Here is a 19,721-nt window from a genome sequence, read left to right as displayed (position 1 = left end):
TTTTTTCCTTCCCCCCCCCCCCCCCCCCCCCCATTGCTCGAAGCCCCTGAACTCAGGGGCATGGAGAGGCCAATGATGTGCTGATGCACACGAGCTATGCAGAGCAGTGAGATGCACCAGCTTTTTGCTCCCATTCCTGGAATAAGTATTTGTAACATTATCGCAAATAGCCGGCGACTGTAGGGACCCTCTCCCCACGAAGGTAATGCTCCCCCCCTGCTTTTGGCATTCGCTCCACTGACGAGCGTGCGAGCAGATGCCTCTGGATGGATGTGCTGAGCATGGTGGCCAGATGGGGTACGATCACCGCAGCGCTGATTACTCCCATCAGCCAAGCAGGGACCACGAGAGCGCCGTGACCTCGACGTGTCTCATCACTAACTGAAGGCATGGCCCCCTCCTCCTCCCCTCCTGCGCTCTCCTGATGGCCTCCTCTCAGTAAATAAGCGTCAGCCGCATGGTTCCCGAGCTCCCTGCTCCACTTGCACACGTTACATATCGCACAGCCCCGAGGTTCAAATAACTTGCCATCTGTTCACAGGGAGGCCCTGCTATACTTGCTCCTGGGTGAAGGAGCTGCGAGGACGGGCTTTCCCCCACAGACACGGCGGCAGGGTGCTGAGCCGCACCGGTGCTGCCGCAGCATCCTTCCCTGGCGCCTCAGAGGAGCCCTGCAAGAGGGGGTTGGATGTATGCTGTCAGGGATGGGGCTAGATGCTCTTTGGAGACCTTTCCCCACTCCTGATTATTTTTTTTTCCCCTGCGACATTGCCTGCTGGGGCATCCGACACCGCAGGATCCGGCCACGCCTGCCATAAATGGAGGGGCCTTTGGGGAGCTCTGCCTTTGATTTATGGTGCCTGAGGAGCCTGATGTTGAATAACTGGAAGATGTAACATCGCTGGTCCCTTAGGCCACCCTCTCTCTGGAGCTGTCCCGAGATGGTTCCCACCTTTGGTGCTTACGCAGGCAGCGGGTTTGATCCTTGTCTCTCCGTCGCCTGGTGCGGCAGCGCTGGCTGCATGGATCGTCTCCCGAGCCCTCCCCACGTGCCTGCGCCCATGGGCACAGCAGCCGGTCTGCTCTTCTTCGGTGCTCCCCCTCCCAATAGCCCTGGCAGATTTCGGTACCTCCTCTGCAGCCTGCGGGGCTAGAAAAGCACCCTGGGGTGGTCTAAAGCCTCTCAATCCCAGAGAGGCTGACGACATCGCCTTTGGGATTTGGGCACAAGGAAGGGGGGAGCTGCTCTGTGGGCTGGTGTGGCACTGCCTGCGGCATGGGGTGGTCGGGGCTCTCCCCTCCCTGCGGCGTAGGTGGCTGTTAGAGGAGTCAACTTAAAACGCGGAGTCTGCAGCAAAGTCCTTGTCTAGGATTACAAATGCCTCGTCCTGCATGGCCAGCTTCTCATTTCGCACTAAAATGGCCCCTGCAGCACGCTGCGAAGGGAATTAGAGTCCATGGTCCGGAGCAGTTACGCACCCAGAGCTTGCCGGGTGCCCAAGGAACTCCATACAGATCTGATGTTGTCTCTGGACCCGGGAGATGCGGCGGGGTGATGCATCAGCCTGTAACTCCTGGCAGGCTGGGGAGCTCCAGGGTGCTCAATTATCCCTTATCCGAGCGGGATGCAGGGTGGCTACAGGGCCAGTGATCCCTGCCAGCCCCACATGGGCACGCTGCGGGCAGGGGGAGCTTCAGGAGCTAATCGGAGGGACTTCGCGGCTCTCAAAATGGAGACAGGACAGAGGTTATGTTCTGCTAATGAGTTTCTGCTAATTCAAGGAGCTGGCAGAGGCCAAACCGTTTGTTAAACCTGGGAGACCTCTCTGGCCTGCAGGAGGACAATTTGATGCTGAATTTCATCTTTGCTCTTTGCGAGTGGTTTCATGATTTCCCGTAACCGCCCATTGTGTGGGTGGGTGGCGAGTTTCGTAGGACAATTCTGGGTGGGGTTTTTTTGGCATTACTGGATAGGAGGTGTGTGAGAGCAAGGAGGGGAGTTGCTTAAATATCAGCAAGCTGTGATGTGCCGTGGGGCATTGCAGCAAGCTGTTTCCTGAGCTCAGGTGCTGCTGCCCAGCATGTGAGCGCAGGCCCTGGAAGACCCCAGGGATTCCTGCTGCAGCTCGGAGCATGCCCGGACCGGCTGGAGATCCCTCGCCCGCTCTCACCCCGACAATTCTGGGTGGGGTTTTTTTGGCATTACTGGATAGGAGGTGTGTGAGAGCAAGGAGGGGAGTTGCTTAAATATCAGCAAGCTGTGATGTGCCGTGGGGCATTGCAGCAAGCTGTTTCCTGAGCTCAGGTGCTGCTGCCCAGCATGTGAGCGCAGGCCCTGGAAGACCCCAGGGATTCCTGCTGCAGCTCGGAGCATGCCCGGACCGGCTGTACATCCTTCGCCTGGCTCTCACCCCAGCCTTGCCCATCGCTCCGTAATCCCAAACTTGCCTGCCGGGGAGTGCCTGACCCCCCCAAAAGGCTGCCAAGCCTAGGGTTCGACCTGAGGCATTCCTGTGTGTTTTGAACCCTTCAGGCTGTAACTTGGATAAGGGCATGATGCTTCCAAGTGCCCTGCGTGCACATGGGGGAAGAGGCAAGGAATAATCCAAAATGCTGGAAAGCAGCGTGAAAAATGCAATTTCCGTAATCTCACAACTTTCTAATTTCTGTGGCTTTGGTAAGACTTGGAAAGTGCTGGATTGGATCCCCGTGGGTGACTTCGGAGGGACTTGGCAGAGCTCCTGCCCCAGGACTCAGCTCCAGCTCCCGCTGTGCTCTGCTGGGAAGGGGTTGTACGGGCAGTGGGGACGTGGTGGCCTGGTCCTCTTTTAACCGCAGTCCCTTTGCTGGTGTTGCAGCTCCCGAGGTGACGCAGGAGACGGTGGAGTCCCTGATGCAGAAGTTCAAGGAGAGCTTCCGCACCAACACACCCATTGAGATCGGGCAGCTCCAGCCCGCGCTGCGCAGCACGTCCGTGGGGAGACGGAAACGCCGGAGCCGGCCCCGAGGTAGGCTGCCGTGGTCACCAGCTGCTCCTCCAGTGCCCTGGATGTGGCCACATCCAGAGGAGTTTGGCTGGGGATGAAGGCAGGAACTCCTCATCCTCACTGCTGAGTGTGGGGACCCTGGAGCTCCTCTGTGACGGGGGGAAGAGGGGCAAACCCCGCTCAGCATCCTCTGGGTGGTCTGGTGGAGGCGCTTGGGAGCGGTGTCACCTTGCATCCGCCCCAGGGATTTATCCAGGTCTGCTGCAAATCCAGGGTCCCTGCCAGCTGCCCCGGCTAACCGAGGCTTGGTGGGAGTGAAATACGGTTTCTTGGCAAGTTTTTATTTCAGAGGAAGGGGTGAAGTTCATTTTGGCTGTAACTCGCATCACTGGGACCTCTCTTCATTGCACTTTCCCAGTGCTTGGGGTTTTTTGGACTTTTTTTTTTTTTTAGGGGCCACACAGAGGGTGGGAGCAGCATTCATGGCTCTAAAGGCTGCACCGTGCAAAAGTGTGCCGGAGGGATGCTGAGTTTTATTTGTAGCCTTGATGGCCATTGCCAGCTACGCTGGAGCAACAGGAGGAGATTGGCTGGAACAGCCCCGTGAGCAGGATTGGTCCTTGCATTGCCTCTCAGCGAGGGAAACCACCTCCTCCTATTGCTATCGCTGCTTAAAACAGTAATGGCTGTGGGTTAAGCGGTGAGTGCTGAGGCTGTGTGGAGGGTTTGGGTCCAGATTTCCAGCTGGGGAGGAGGAGGAGGCGTCGGGGTCCCTCCAGGGATGATGGGCAGGGAGGTCCCTTGGCCATGGTCTACCCTGCGCGCTGCAGGTCTCTGGAAGTGCCAGGAACCGGGAAGGAAATACTTTTATTTCTGTTTACTGTTGGTTTTCATTTATTTATGAGTCTGAAATGTGATCTTTTATTCTGGGTACATTTTCCTGCAATACAGGCCTGGAGAGGGCTTTTTTTATTATAGCTCTGCCCATAAATTATTCACTTAGTGTGAAGAAAATGTTCTGACTCTAACTGGTTTAAATTATTTGGTTTGTTTTCTAGTAGTTATTCAAATATGTGTATCTGGATTTTAGCATGCATGCGTGTGGGTGCTTTGGGGTCCACAGTGACTGTCTGGTGAAGTTTCCCTGACTCCCTGCTCCAGCCTCATTTTTTTTGTGGTTTTTTTTTTTGTTTTTGTTTTTATTTCACTTTTAAACTGCCTTGAAGGCAAGAGGTTTTGTGGTCACTAATGGAGCAAGTCAATTAATCCTCGCAGTCGAGCTTAGGAGGAGACACGATGCCCGGCTGCAGGCAGAGCCTCTGGCTGCATGGGAGCAGAGTGTGGCCCCGAGCCAGCCTGGCTTGTTCCCCATCTCTGGGGACACGCACCCTCTATCCCTCTATCCCTCCCACCTCCCCGGGCTGGAGCTCCTCTGCCTTCCTGCAAATCCCCGTCTGCACCATGCCAGAGCATGCCCCAAGGCAGGAGGAGGTCTTCCCAACCCTCACCCCATCACCACTGCCCCCCAGGATCCCTCTGCCCATCGGTGGCCACGGGAATAGTCAGTGGATACCAGGACAAGAGAGCCCTTCGTTGCCCTCCGTTTCTGCCCAGACTTGTGTTTCCTCCATACGAGGGTTGGAGACCAGCTCGTGCCCAACATCTCTGCTTGGGATGGGGAGCTGAATTTCCCCTCCAGCTGCCGTGCCCTGCTTGGCAATCCCACTCATGGTGCTCGGCAAGGTCACCCTCCATTCCTCCCTGCCACGGCTGCCGGCACAGGCAGTCCTCAGCCGCGCACAATTAAAGCTGGGCCGTCCAGCAGGTCCGCAGCAGCAGGCTCGGCCAGACCCGTGTTGGAGAAAATAAATTGTCTCCCTTGGGACTTTTGCGCTGGTCTTGTCGCTCCCGGCGGGGAAGACCCCCTGGGAGCCAGAGCATGCCCAGCTGCCTGGCCACAAATCTTCTCCACTGTGCCTGTTGCTGTATTTTGCTCTCCGGCTGTCTCCCGGGGTGTTGGGTGTGTGTCTCAGGTATGCCGGGACGCCTGCTCCAGCAGCCCCGTGCAGGGCAGGCTCTCACATGCCCGAGCTGTGGGGCTGGGGAAGGGTTTTGGGGGCAGGATGCGGGCGAGGGAAGGTGACGGGGAGGAGCTGGGCACCGGCACCTCGAGCTGCTCTGGTCCTGAGCTGGTTGCAGTGGACTAAAGGTGCTGCAAGGTGGGAGGGGATGTCTTGCTTCACCCCTGTGCTGCAGGGCTCAGCCCTGGTAAAAGTGAAGAGGGTGGCTGGAAGGGCCCCGGTTAGCTGGGAAGGTGCTGCCGTGGCTGTTCCCTTGTCTGCACCGGGAGCAGGATGGATCTCCACAGTGTCGGTGCCCAACCTACCGTCGTTTCCTTGGGTCTCTGTTCCTCCCGGTAGCTCCTCTGCGGATGGTGGCGTGTGCTCTCGGAGATGGTGGGGAGCTGTGTCTGGCCTCAATTGCTCGTACCCACGGGCTTCAGGAGGGGACTGTGACTTTGAGTGTCTCCACTTACAGGAGCCCTCACCAGCACGCCCTAGAAAAAGATTTTTAAGGTCTCAATCACCAGAAATCAGCGAGCAGCTCCAAAAAGCGAGCTAGTTCCAGCATCTCCAGTGGAGATCTCGCTCCCCATGGCCCCGTCCTGTCCTCTTTTAATTTAAATTTCTTTTTGCTTGTGAAAGCCATGGCCGGGCGCTGCTGCTGAGGCCTTATCCACGCCTTTCCCTGCGCCTCTCCCATGCTGGAGGTTTTGTTTTTACAGCCCACGGTTAATTGTCCCTCCGGCGGGCGAGTGGTTGGAGTGCTATCGAACATTAAGGTTAAACGATGATATCACAACTCACGATGTTTGCATTGTACATCCAATTGCAAACACAAACCCTTCGCCTCATTAATCCTTTGCAATCCGTGGGATTTTTTTTTCCTCCCCCTAAATGAAATTGTCCATTTGGGATGCATTTATTTCCTTCTAACAGCCGTGTGACAGTTCCACTGATGGAGTTTGCATCCGACTTTGTTACTGGGTAGTGACAAGTCGGCCTGACGGATGCATGTGTGTAATTATTTTCTCGCGGTTTGATTTAATTAATGCTTAACCTCATCAGAGCCCTACAGCTGGAGCGCTCTCCCCGCAGGAACCGCGCACAGCCAAAGGATTTCCTCCTTTACGGAAGGGCTCCGAAAGGGCTCCGAGTTGCGCTCCTGCAGAAGCATGGGATAAACCAAACCAGAGAACAAACAGCCCGCCACCCCAGCCCAACAAAAACAAATCTGGGATAAGCTTTGCCTTGCTTCGCTTCCCTGCACTAAGTGCATTTAAACTGCTGCCTATGGCTTGTCATTAAATCTGATTCTGCGCTAAGTGTTTGTAACGGCTCTGGGAAAGGTCGTATTTTGCCGAGAAGATCGACTTAAAAAAAAAAACCAACAAAACAACCACACCACCCTCTCCATTTACAGTACCATATAACTTTATTTTGTCTAATGCCTTTTTCATACAAACTTTCTCCCCAAACGCTTTTATCGAGTGAAGTGCATTTAGAGTTTATAAATAATAGAGGGAGAGCAAGGATGATAAGAGCCGAGGTGCAGGAGGGCTGGGCTGGAAGGAGGATGCCTCCGCTGAGGGCTGACAGTGGGGGAGGGAAGGATGCTGCGTCTGAGAGGGTCTGGATTTACTGGTTCCCAAAATGCAGCCAGGCTGGTACCCGGAGCATCCCAACCCAGCTGCACTGGAGCGGGACTTAAAGCAGGAAGCGATGCCCTGGGAAACGTGGGGGGAGGCGGCGGTGGTGCAGGGACCGAGGATGCGGGTTTGGCCGATGGACCACCCTGCGCGCCCACCCCAAGGGCTGGGTGGGATGTCGGGGTGCAGGTGGGAGGTGGCCTTGGGGGAGGCCAGTTTGTGCAGAGAGGGGGTCTGGTGCCCTCTCCTGGGGCAGGCCTTTAAAAGCACCCTGGCTTTGAGAATAAATGAGAGATTAATAGATCCTTCTGCCTGAGACGGGCAGTTGATCGGGGCTGCAGCTTGTTGTGTTTTAGAGGTCTTGGCTGTGCCATAACTTATCCAAAGTTTCCCTAGGGAGGAGAGCTGCGGCTCGGCCGGGCTCATCCATGGTCCCTGCTTTTGCCAGGACACCTCTGCCTCCCACCTCGCCCCATCCATCTGTCCCGCGGTGCCCTCGGAGCATCACATTTTGCTGGCGAGGTTTTTTTGGGGGTTCAGCTTTCACCTCATCCAAGTCAAAGCATCACATCCAGCTCCATGAGTTGGTCCTTGGTGGAAAAAAACCCAACCCTTCACAGCTGTGCGAAGGCTGCGGTCTGGGATCAGTGTGATCCCAGTTTTCCATAGTGGAAGCCGTGGGACCGTCACCTGGTTGTTGCACCACCCGCCCCGGTGTGGGTTTTTTGGGCATAGGCAGAAAAAAAAGGGAAGATCAATGAGAAGGAAGAATTTTTGTCAGCTGAAGCCAGTGGGTGTGAGCGCGTACCCCTGCTGCAAGGACAAACCGGAGCAGAGCGCTTCATTTTTTTTAAAGGGCTTTTTTTCTTTATCCTTTTTTTGTGTTGACTGGATAAGTTTCAAAAGAAAATGTTTGTGTATTTTTTTCCCCTCCCTACAATTGCATCTAATTTACCTTTCTCTGACCACGTTGGTGTTTTCAGTTGACTGGTGTGCTTTTTGGGGGTAAATGAATTAAACTGAAAATTTCCACTTAGCTAATTGTATGGCTCCGCATCGCCCTGACAGTCCTCGGTGCACGGACCTCGCCGCAACGCTGGGGAGTGGGGAGGGGGTCTCGTCAGCTGGTTTTTACTGGGAAACCTGGGAGCAGAGGGGCTTGTTGAACACCCAGGAGACTGCGTTGCACGGGGCAAGCGAGCGTGGAGGTGGAATGAACTGAACACAGCCGAGCAGGGAGGTCGTGGGTCTTGAACGCTGTGGTGTGCAGGGTTTGGCCCTTTTTCTGGAGGGAAGGGATGCAGAAAATCCTTTTGCATCGCCGGTGGGGCTGTGGCTGCGGGCATGCAGCCTCCCATCCATCAGGGACGCACGGGCACTGGTATCAGCCAGGGTGACACCGCTGGGGACAAATACGAGCTCCCACTTCTATTATAACATCCAGCTTGGAGGGATTAAGGATATGAGGTCAATCTGGTCTCAGACAGGAGTTATCCAAAGAGCTCCCATTACTTATTTTTCTATTTTAACTCGGTTTTGATCTGTTTTGCATCCGTTTTGCTTCCCTGAGGTGCTCTGTAACCTCCTGGCTTTGGGGAAGGGACTTAAAATGTCAGGTTTGCTTTTTTTAATGACAGACACGCGCCTTTAAAAAATACACATGGTTTTGGCTAACAAAAAGTCTTTGGGGATAACAGAGTCCCTAATTCCCAAATTTTATTTCTTTGGTCCCTATTTAGCATTAACGCTACCATCTTTAATTATACCATAACGAGAGGTGTTTGCCTTGGCACCCCGCCTTGCTCCCCGCTAAATTAATGTCGCGCTCAAAACGAACGCCCTGCCCCGGCGCGTGGCTGAGCTGCGATCTGTTTGAACGGATTAACGAGCTTGTAAATCTGCAAACAGGATTAGAAGCGAGAGCATCTTCCTTGAGCTCCCGCCCGCGCCCCCGCCTCCTGCCCCACTTTTTTTTTTGCGCGGGCGAGGTGGGGGAGCTTTGGTTTTTCTCAAAATCTAAATGGCAGGAGTAAACTGGGTGTAAAGGGGGTGTAGCTTCTCGGGGGGAGCCGCTGCAAAGAGTTGCCGGTGCGTTCCGGGTACCCAGCGCTGCGAAGCTGCTGTTTCCCTGTCCTCTGTCTTTTCAGCATCTTACTCTGCTTTGTAATCGGTCGCAGCGATCGGGATCTTTTTTTTCCTGTTACTTAGTGTTTTTCTCCCCCTTTTTTAAGAGAAAGAGAGCACTGACCAGGCAGGGCTGTTTGACTTTGAGTGTTCTCCCTGCCCATCAGCAGCTGCAAATGGGTGCTCTACTCATCTACTCATCCTCGGCCCCACCGTGAGCGCCCTCAGCTCCGTCTTGAGCATCCTCAGCCCTGTGCCCTGCCGAGCAGCCTGCCATCGAGCCCGGCTGGTGGAGCTGGTGCAGGAGGTATTGCCCCAAGCGCGAGCATCTCACAGGGATGCTTCGGCAAGATTTTGGGGACAGTTAAACATGAAATCAGGTTCACGGCAGGGTCAGCTGAGGATCAGCGCTCCTGCATCCTACAGGCTGCCTCGACTGGGTTCCGGGACCCCCAAAACCACTGCCAAGATGTGTTCCAGCACCCTTGATAGCGTGAAGGGATGAAAGTACATCCCTTGCAGCCGTTTCTCTGCCCTGGGCTCGTGTTTCCAGGCTGACCTCTGCCACCGCGTGTTGGGTCAGAGGAGACGTTTCCGCTGCGGGCTGGGGACCTGCGCCGGGTCTCCTGACTCCTGTATTTATACATCCTGCGCAGTGCTGGGTAATCAGAAAATGCAATATTGCTGTCACCAGCTCTCCGAAGACATCCAGCCTGAGTAATTTAACATGTCAGCGCCATCCATCACGGAGAAGGAGACGTTTCCGCTGCGGGCTGGGGACCTGCGCCGCGCCGGGTCTCCTGACTCCTTATACATCCTGCGCAGTGCTGGGTAATCAGAAAATGCAATATTGCTGTCACAGCTCTCCGGAAGACATCCCGCCTGAGTACTTTAATTTTTTGAGGGGGCTGGGACGGTGGCTGGTGGAGTGGCTGCTGCTTGCACCAGCTGCCTGCTGCCTGCACCAGCTGCCTGGTCACCTCGGTGGGGTGCAAGAGCAGAGCGAGCACCGGAGATCGCTGCCTCTGTCCGCCCCCGGCCATCTGCCTGCCCAAAAGGGACTAGGTCTGGCTCATGGGAAGGTGGCAGAGGGACATGCCACGTCCTGCCTGTGTGGGCAGTGTCCATGTCCCTCTCCCGGACAGAGGAGATAGGTCTGCTGAGCTCTGGAGGGAAAACCTCCCGTAGCTGGTGTCTGTCTCCCAGCACCAGGCACTGCCTGCAGCAGAACAGCCCAGGGCAGCCCCTGCTCGGTGGGAGAGGGGACGTGCGGCAGAGCTGCAGTCCTGGCCGGTCGCCCCAGGGCCTGCGTTAGAAGCCCAGGTTAATTAAGATTTTCCTCGCTGATGCGAATAAGCTTTATTGGTTTTACCACTCTGCCGTGCCCTTCAAAACCGCAGTCCCTGGGTGCAGGTGTATCATGACATCGGATGTTCGCTGTGATACGGGGGTCTGAATAGGGGCCGGCAGTGGGTTACTGATTTGGGGTGTGAGTCTGTAAACCCCCCAGGCCCCATGTCCAAGCTCTAAATGCTGCTGTGTGCAAGGACTGACCTCTCCTGCTGCTTTCAGGAGGAAAGGAGCTGGCAGAGCCTCTTCCTACCCCCCTGTTGAGACCACCCCAAGGGCACTGCACAGCCAGGCTGGGGCATGGACGGGGCAGGAGCCATGTGCCGAGCTCCCGGCATCCCTCTGGCTCCTGCCAGCCACCTCTCGTTGCGGTGATTAAGGATTTCAGAGGACAGAAGGCACCGCTCATTTTCTGTTCTCCTGCCAAGAAGTGGGGAAATTGTGCTTCTGCCTAGAATAAAGGATTTTTTAAAAACAGTAAAATATTTTAATGGCAGTTTAAAGGGCCACTGTCAACCCCCAGAGGCCTCTTTGCTTTAAACTCTGCAAGGATTGAAGGACTTCTGCCAGTTAGAGCCTGTGTTGCTTTCTAAGCGTCCGTCACTCCTCGGTGGGTCTGGCGGCTGAAGCAAGTTGGGCTCCTCCGGCACCCGCACCGGCTCCCCACTCCAGGAGGGAGATGCTGGGTAAACCACGAGCCAGCCCTGCTCCTTGCCACGGCTGTCGGTGCCGGCTGCTGCAGGGATGCATGCTGCTGGCCATCGCAACGAGCTGGTGGAGCAGCTGGGCCAAAGTGGGTGCTGAGGGAGGGAAACAGGACCCTCGCCATGCAGTGGGGTCCTGAGCGCTGTATTCCCCCCATGCCTCTTGTCTCAGCTGCGTTTGCTTTGAAGCAAGCACATAAAATTTACTGTACTTCACCGTACGGGTGTCCCCGGGGAGAGCAGCTTCTACATTCAGAGGTTTTCTTTGTAAATACATTGCAATGCATTTGTAAAATACATTCCTGGGGGTAGGAAGCATCTTCTTACATTTACATCACAATTGGCACCATGGGGTCTTGATTTTTGATGAGGGCAATAAGGAACCAGCAAAATCATGAGTGGTAAAAGTCCCTGGTTGCTTCTGGTGACCCCGAGCACAGCACCTGGGCTGGGAACGGTAGATGCCGGCCAAATCCGGCAGCTCTGCCGAGGACCTTCCAGCTGCCGCCTGCTGCTGTGCATCCCAGGTGACAGGACTGATTTTTTCCTCTCTATTGCTTGCAGGTGGGATCGGGTTTGGACGTGCCAAAGGAAACTCTGGCTCCGAGGCGGATGATGAAACCCAGCTAACCTTCTACACCGAGCAGTATCGGAGCCGGAGACGAAGCAAAGGTACAAAATGACATAGGCACTGGTGATGCACGTGGGTGTAAGAGGAAAAAAAATGGTTGAGCACCTTGACTGTTTCCGTGGGTGATGCTGTCTGATACTGCAGGAGTCTAGGTAAGGACCGCAGTACCAGTCTGTAGTGGTAAGGACATCCCAAGATGTGTTGTTTGTGTGATGCAGCACCGTGCAGGAGCCATAAATAGCATTTCCCGGTGATGTTGCTGAGGTTCGGGGTTTCTTTGATGATTTGTAGTATCGGTTACATTGCATGTGCCCTGGCGCTTCCCTGAAGCTGCACCGGCACATGGTGACTGTGTCTGTCATCGCCCTGGCATCAGTGCAGCTGTCGGGGATGGTCACCTTGGCAATTCCTTGCTCCAAACTCCTGTTTTCTGCCCTTTATTTCCCATGCAAAGCACCCGTCGGATGGAAATTTCCCAGTCTTCCTCTCAGCACAAAGGCAATTAAAAGGAACAAATTCAAAATGAGGGCTGGGGCAGGGATTTGTAGACCAGAGTCCCTTCAGGCATTTTTGTGAGTTAGAGGAGCTGAGAAACTGAAATATCATCTGCAGTTTGAAATTAGTGTCCACGTTTCCTCCAGTCACATCACACTGGATTGTTTTTGTTTGGGACCCTTGGACCAAGCTCTTTGGTGGAGGACAGGGCGAGCCTGGCTGCTGCTGCTGCTGCGTTTGAAAAATCACCTTCAGGAAATAACTACATTGGGAAGCAATTTAAAAATTGCACAGTGGGTCTACTCCCTTCATTTGTTTTCTGTATTAAGCCGGGCATCGGCAGAGCGCAGCATGCCAGATAGATGCCTGTGCCCACCACAGCAAACGCCGCCCCATTTGTTTCAATGATTAGGCATTCCGATAAATGCTCACAATGTGTTTATTTGAATGTGAAATTACTTCAGCACCTCTGATCAGCTTGATGATTGCACATGGGAATAAACACACGCATGCACAGGGGTGTATCGCATTTGTTCCTATTAAAGGCAGGGTATTCAATTTTTTTTTTTTCCTTTTCCATGTGTTTTAGAAACGCGAGATATTCTCACTGAGTTTAAAATGAGCTTTTGATGAAAAGTAGGGAGAGAATTTGTGAGTTAAAGTTACCTGTTGCAGTATGAATATAGCTGTGTTATGGGTAAAATGATTTGCGAGAGAAGGAAGAAGTTGGTTGCATTGCAAACAGGGACAGAAGAAACGGTCCCAAAAAATCAGTGGCACAGGGGGAAAATTTCCCAAATGCTGAAGTAGTTTTTTCAATAACTTATTCTGAAATACTGGGCTGGGTGAAAGTCCTTGGGTACTTTGGAGAAGTCACTGAAGATTAGGGGTTTTTTTTCAGCTACCACAAGGGAAGGGGGAGACGGCATGTGAGCAAGGTGTGGAAAACAGTGTTTTAATGAAAAGCAGATAAATGTTTGCTTTCCCGCTGCCTTGACGCCATTCCCCGTGAGGTCAATGCTCTGTAAGTCTCTTGAAACACGCTTGCGCTGTATGCCGGGTACAAAGATACTCTTATTGATATATACATTGGCTTTGGGTTGTTTGTTTAAGCTTCCTTGTAGGGCAAACATAAAGGAATAGATAAAAAGGACGAATTCCTTTATTTTTCTTTGAATAAGGTGGTGTTCACCTGGGCAGCTTTGATGGCTGGGTTTGAAGGGAGTCCAGGAGGAAGAGCTGCCTCGCACGGTTGCACAGAGCTGGCTGTTAGATTTACGTTAGTGTTTGAGTGATGCTGTGAAAACCTGGTTTGCTCGTCTTCAGTGGTGGCTAACTGAGGGAATTGTCTTGCATAAAGTCCCCATTGTATTTCCCCTCCTGTCTAGCTAAATTTTGCCATCGCTGCGTCCTTGAAAGGAATTTTCCATTATCCTTTCATTGACTCTTCTCTCCCTCGTGGAAGGAAAGCAATAGCTTAGTGGGAAGTCACAGTACCACACTCATAATTACAAGTTCAGCAAAGATCCATAATTGGACGAGATCATAACTCTAATAGAGAAGGATACATCATCAGATACAGTTAATTCTTACAATGATGTTCCCGTATCGATTTCGTCATGGTTGCGTGTCATTGCAGGTGCCATGAGATAGTTATCAGGTCCAAGGAGAGAGATTCCTCAGGGTTTCTCTCCTTGAATTAGGTTTTGCAGGATTGAGCCTAATTACTGATACTGTCAAGGCATCGATCCCAGCCAATGCTGTGATGGGAAGTTCCCACTTAGGTGGCGTGTAGGTTTGGGTTTACTTTGAGCTTTGTTGAATTCATCTGGTTAAGTGGTCGTGGGCTTGCTTTGTCTCCTGTAGAAGAAAGACTGCAGGTTTCATAGTGCCTTGGCAAGGTAAATTAGAGGGACGTTCCTACAGGTAAATATTGAGTGAGGGAGAGCTTGTTCTGGTAGCTCAGGAGCAGCAGACTCGATATCTGGTTTTCAATGTTGGAATACATGGAGAAGTAAATCTGATCAATCTGGGCACAGAGGCAGGGACGGCCGAGGCGTTGCCTTCTGCGGTCCCAGCACGCCGCACCACGCATCTTCCCAGCTTCTGGGTCTGTGGGATCCCCTTATACTTACGTTCCCTTGTCTTTGGAAAGCCTCCAGAGAAGTTAGAGAGGGGTAGAGCATAACAAATGACGCAGAAGAGACTTTCCCATGGAGCCTTGGTCCTTGTCTGCTGTTGGGCTCAGCCCCATCTCTGGGACTTGAGCTGGGAGAGGCAATGCTGGTCACCGGTGTTTCTGGGGAGCTGGCTCATACCAAGACGTGCTCTGTTCGTACCCGTCTTCAGCGAGGAATCCCTTTTCTTCACCACGGCCCTGTGCCTGTGCCCGCACCAGCTCTCCGCCCTCTGCTTCTTTTTGATGGACCAGTGTGATCTCCCCTCTGGCTGGCGTGCGGTCCCGAGGGAGCTGGGATTTGGATTTCATGTCCTGCTTTTCCAAGTGAAATGAGTCCTTATACTTACGTTCCCTTGTCTTTGGAAAGCCTCCAGAGAAGTTAGAGAGGGGTAGAGCATAACAAATGACGCAGAAGAGACTTTCCCATGGAGCCTTGGTCCTTGTCTGCTGTTGGGCTCAGCCCCATCTCTGGGACTTGAGCTGGGAGAGGCAATGCTGGTCACCGGTGTTTCTGGGGAGCTGGCTCATACCAAGACGTGCTCTGTTCGTACCCGTCTTCAGCGAGGCATCCCTTTTCTTCACCACGGCCCTGTGCCTGTGCCCGCACCAGCTCTCCGCCCTCTGCTTCTTTTTGATGGACCAGTGTGATCTCCCCTCTGGCTGGCGTGCGGTCGAGGGAGCTGGGATTTGGACTTCATGTCCTGCTTTTCCAAGTGAAATGAGTCCTGAGAGAGGCTGTCAGGCCACGCGGAGCTCCATGCTCGGAGGCTGGAGGGGCCCTCAGCTGGGGCCGGGGATGGCTGGTTTGTTCCTTCCTGCTGACCCTCATTACTGACTGCATGAGATTTTCCAGAAATGAGGTTTTCTTGCAACCTGTTTGCAACAGGTTTGTGCACTCCAGGGCTGTGCTTGCTGGGGGGGCTGGCTCTCCCCTTTCCCACTCCCCTGGGAGAGCTGGGAAGCGTGGGAACCTCTCTGCGTGCCAGCTGTGGTACACGGATGGCTCTTGTCTCCGGGGCTGTCAGTCATCACATCTTTCACCAGCGCTGACGTCTCTGTGAGAGAGAACCTGCCAGTGTTGTAGAGATGCTAATCCACATCCCCAGCTACCCATCACGGGCGATATTAAGCTTTGATACATACTCAGTTCCTCTCTTCTCCTGAGCAGCAGCAGAGTCAGGTCTCCCTCTGAGTTTGAGAGGGAAATATTAGTAGCAACCCCCCCCAAACAAGGAGGCAGAGCCCCGTGCACAAACCTTGCCTTCCACGGTGCATCGCTCCTGCTCCATCCCTCTTGCTCCAGGGGGGTGCTTGTCTCCTGCCCAACAAAATATATTCAGCTCCGGGTCTGACTTTGCAGCCCCGAGCTCCCCAGGTCGCATGCGGTGCTTGCCCGATGGCTATTAAAATAGAGAGAAAGATGGGAGTGGGGAGAAGGGAAGCAGCATCGTAACTCCGAGGCCATACCAGGCTCCCTGCAGCGGTGGGCCGGCCCCTGCGCTCTGAGCTGCACAGCTCATCAAGGACTCGGTGAGTCTAACGAGCCCCTCCAGCTCGCCGGTGGGGAGGGGGGAGGCGCGAGCGAGCCTCTCCCACCTCGGTCTGCTTCCTCGGGCCCCGGAGCAGCTACTCTGTAACACAGAAACGTTCCTGCTCTTTTAAAGCTCCTTCCAGGAGAAGGTTTCTAAGGGATAAATGAAGAGTAAATCAGCATTGCATCGGGTCTGCAGGGCAGATGCTGTGCAGCTTCCTGGGTTAGGGGAAACTGAGGCAGGGAAAGTGACAGCACTGTACGGAGACCCTGCGAGGGGCTGAGCATCCCGACCCCATTCATCTCGGAGACCTGGAGAGCCTCTGGCCCCTCCTGCAGCCCGGCCGTTGTCTGAGCCCCTGGGATCTGCTGGGAGCTGCTGCGGCTGCTGGCGAGCCCCTGGGACCAGGGCTTGGGCTGATCTTGCTCCCCTCTGTCAAGCCGAAAGGTCAGGTACAGAGAGTTGCTGGAAACCCAGATACAAAGCGGACCACTGGGTGCAAGTGCAAAGTGATGTTATCGATACCGTGATGGTTGAGATGTGCTGGAGGGCGCCCAGCACAGTGACCCAGCTGGGATCTCTCATCGAACGTCCTCAGCTGGCTGCTGCTCTTCAAGCAGACTCTGGCATCTGCTTCAGCCCGAGCTGGACCACCCTGAGCCTGTTCCTCCACGCTTGGGTCTGGGATCGCTTCACCCCTCTCGGCATCGCCTCTATTGCAGCCTCTTAAAAGAGGAGGGGGGGAGATATCCCACCCCGTTTTCATGCACTGCTTGCATCCAGGTGGTACCTTCCCATCCCAGCAACCTGCTCCCATCCCAGAAGAGCTCCTCAACACCCCAGGGAAGGGAGGACGTGGTTTTGGGATGCTCCTCGGCTGAGGTCTCCATGAACAAGGCACCTGGCTGTTTCCATAGCATGCAGTGATGGTTTAGACAAATTAGCAGAGTCCAATTATGTACCTTGGACTGGTGTCAGCCGTGCGTGTGTGCGCGCATGTGTGTGCCTTGCTGGCTGGCGAAGTCTTCCGAGGGCTGTTAGAGAAATGAGAAGCTGAGCTTTGATCTGCCTCTGTATTTGGTGTTTAAAACAAGGCCTTTTATAAGGGAATATTAGGTATTCGGAGTCTGTTACATATGAGGAAGCTTCGCTTTGATCCTCTCCTGTCTCCGGAGGCAGCAGACACTTGCTATTTCATGGGGAACTAAACGAAACGCAGAATGAAATTTGGGTACCATTCTCCGTGCTCTGCCAGTGCCCCCGGCCCCGCCGGGGCTGAGCGAACGCCACAGGCAGCGCGTCGCCCTGTCTCTGCCGTGGTCCTCGGGGTATCACCCCCCCTACCCCCCCCAGGGTCTGCACCGGGTTCGTCTCGCCATGCTGGCAGCCTTCAAACTGGGGGAGACGCCGTCGGGAATTGAATGGGAGACAAAAGGCAATAAATCAAACATGTTGATTTGTGTTGCTTACAGTAGCAAGAGGGAGTAATGGGTCTGTCCGTGCCTTGTGCTGTCTGGCTGTACTCAGGGAGCCTTATCCCTCCCTGCTGGCGCTGGCAGCCCCGTGCCGGCTCAGCTGCTGCCCGTCCCCTCCTCGTGTGGTCAGCCCGCGGCGCGGCCAGCCGTGCCCCAGCCCCTGAGACGCTGCAGGGCAGCAGGCTTCCCCGGGAAGGGGACATGCAGCCACTCACTGCAGGGACAGACGGACGGGTCAGTGCTGGTGTCTGGCACACAGCCGGCTGGTTCGTGGCACGTGGAGCTGTGCTGCTCTCTGTGAGGCCGGGGAAGAGCACCCCAGAGGGGACAACTAGAGTCCCATGCGACCTGGACATCCCCAGATCTCTGGGGATGAGATACCTTCACGGTACAAGTCTTGTCTTTACCTCCCAGAGCACTGGGGTACAGCCACCCCCCTGCTGCACCCCTGCAGCACAGCCCATGCACGGACCCCTGCGGTGCCCCAGGGCGCTGGTGCTGATGAGGGATGCTGTAACTTTCCAACCTTTGTCGGCTCTCAAAAGCTCCGTCATGGATGCTGTTTTTCCAGTGAGCAAACAAACGTGGTGCTTTTGCATGATGGCTTATTTTGCTCGCAGAGCAAGCGGGCGCTGCATCAGCAAATGAAACCCACCAGAGCCCCTCTCCATCCCTGTTAGACTCCGTCTGTGCAGGGAAGCTGGGCTGGGGTTGCTCCATCAGCCTCTTTGGTCCCGTAAGTCCCCGGTGGCTGTAGGTATGGGGGTGTACACATGCTCCTGCCTGTGCCTGGGCACATGTCGGAGGGGTACTGAGGTTCTGGGGAGGGGGGCTGCTGCTGGAAGCTGGTTGCAGAGCGTGAGCTGGGGAGCAGTGGGATCTGCAATTAAAGCGGTCGTGGTGCCGCGGCAGCCGCAGGCTCTTTAACTTCCCTGGACTATGCTAGAGATAACGGCTTTTACATCTGTTCCTGGAGGCAGTGTGGGTCTTTCTATTTATTTATTTATTTTTTGATTGTATCTGATACAGCCTCAGCGAGTAATTGAGTGTTTGAGAGTGAAAAATTATCTCTCTGGCTTGGCCCTTATCTTGACAGCAAAGCAGCACTTTTAATTTAATTTTGTTCAGAGCATGTGGGTAACAAATTTCACTAATCGCTCTGCTGTCGCCCTCCGCATGGTAACGAGTCTCTTGTTTCCCAGGAAGCAGAACATAAACACGGTGCTGGATGCGGGCGGGAGGAGGGCGAGGGTTAACGCGGGCTGGAAGATGAAGACGCGTTTCGGCAGGGATGCTTGGCACGCCTGTGACGGGATGGATTTGTCTCCTGGAGGGAGCAGGGGGAGGAGTGGGAGGAGGCAGAGGGTGGTGGACGTCACGCTGCACTGGTGAAGCTCACCCTTGCGTGGTGCTTGGGTGCGGGGGAAACTGAGGCACGGAGGGGATGTGCCCCAACCCTGGGGAGCTGTTGGAGAGCAGAGATTTTTAGTCCCACCTTGCTGGGCCATTTTGCATCTATTCCAAAAATAATGGAGGGAGGGAAAAGATGTTTTTAGGGTTTTTTTTGTTTGTGTTTTCTTTTTTTTCACGTCTGGCTTTGGAGATCCCAGCCCAATTCCCAGATCCCAGGCAGCAGCCTCGCTCTGCCTGCGGGGTGGCGATGGGGGAGCGGGCAGGGCCTGGATGGGCAGCGTGGTGGAGGTCCAGCAGCAATGGGCAGCTTGCCGGGTGCTGGGGCATCTCCTGCCGGGTCCTGAACCCTCCCCGGCAGCCTGGCCTCCGTCACGGCTCCCTCCTGGTCTCCAAAATCAGTTCAGCTGTCTGACCAGCGTTTGCTTGCCAAGTGCAATCCTCCCTGGGCTGTGACTCAACATGAGCTATTTCATAGATAATGACTACTTTTTTTTCTCTTTTTTCCTGTAGGAATAATGTTTTCACTATATGGTATTGAAAATTGCTTTCCCTCCTCCTTAAAATGAAGCCTTCCACTCAGACTTGCCTTTCTGTTTGTATATTGTAAAATTGGGACTCATTTGGAGTTTAAAACAAAAAAAGATCAGGCCTTAATTCTGGGAAGTGTTTCCGTTGATTTGCGTGAAAGAAAATTCCAGTGCAGGCAATCTCGGCCTTTAAATATGTAACTGTTTCTTTAATGTGATTTTATCTCAACCAATTCAGCACTGAGAACATGAAAGCAAAACTGACTTCATTGATTTTAATTGTCCATGCCCAGAGAAATGCAAAAAATGTAACAGCGCCAGGAGAGCAAATTGGGTTTGCACAAATTCTTCCCCCTTTACTGTGTCAGGGGAGGTCTAAGACCTGCAGGCAGGAGACCCTGCCCGTGGTGACCCTGCCCGTGGTGACTAGGACTGGAGGTGGTGACCCTGGTGGTGATGGGGCTGGAGGTGGTGACCCTGGTGGTGATGGGGCTGGAGGTGGTGACGGGGCTGGAGGTGGTGATGGGGCTGGAGGTGGTGACGGGGCTGGAGGTGGTGATGGGGCTGGAGGTGGTGACGGGGCTGGAGGTGGTGA

At 54.2% G+C, this 19,721-nt stretch overlaps 1 protein-coding gene across 1 annotated transcript in view; it reads left to right on the top strand.

Annotated features, from left to right (window-relative positions):
- Positions 1-19,721, top strand: part of ASTN2 (astrotactin 2) — a 315,832-nt gene that overhangs the window by 57,431 nt on the left and 238,680 nt on the right. The window contains exons 3-4 of the mRNA XM_009282254.1: positions 2,859-3,008; positions 11,439-11,546. Of these exons, the coding sequence (XP_009280529.1) occupies positions 2,859-3,008; positions 11,439-11,546 (258 nt within the window). The remainder of the gene's footprint in view (positions 1-2,858; positions 3,009-11,438; positions 11,547-19,721) is intronic.

This window comes from Aptenodytes forsteri, unplaced genomic scaffold, assembly GCF_000699145.1.
Source record: "Aptenodytes forsteri isolate BGI_AS27 unplaced genomic scaffold, ASM69914v1 Scaffold325, whole genome shotgun sequence".
Classification (NCBI taxonomy): Eukaryota; Metazoa; Chordata; class Aves; order Sphenisciformes; family Spheniscidae; genus Aptenodytes; species Aptenodytes forsteri.
The sequence above is the reverse complement of the archived record's forward strand: the minus strand, read 5'-3'. Positions and strand labels throughout refer to the sequence as shown.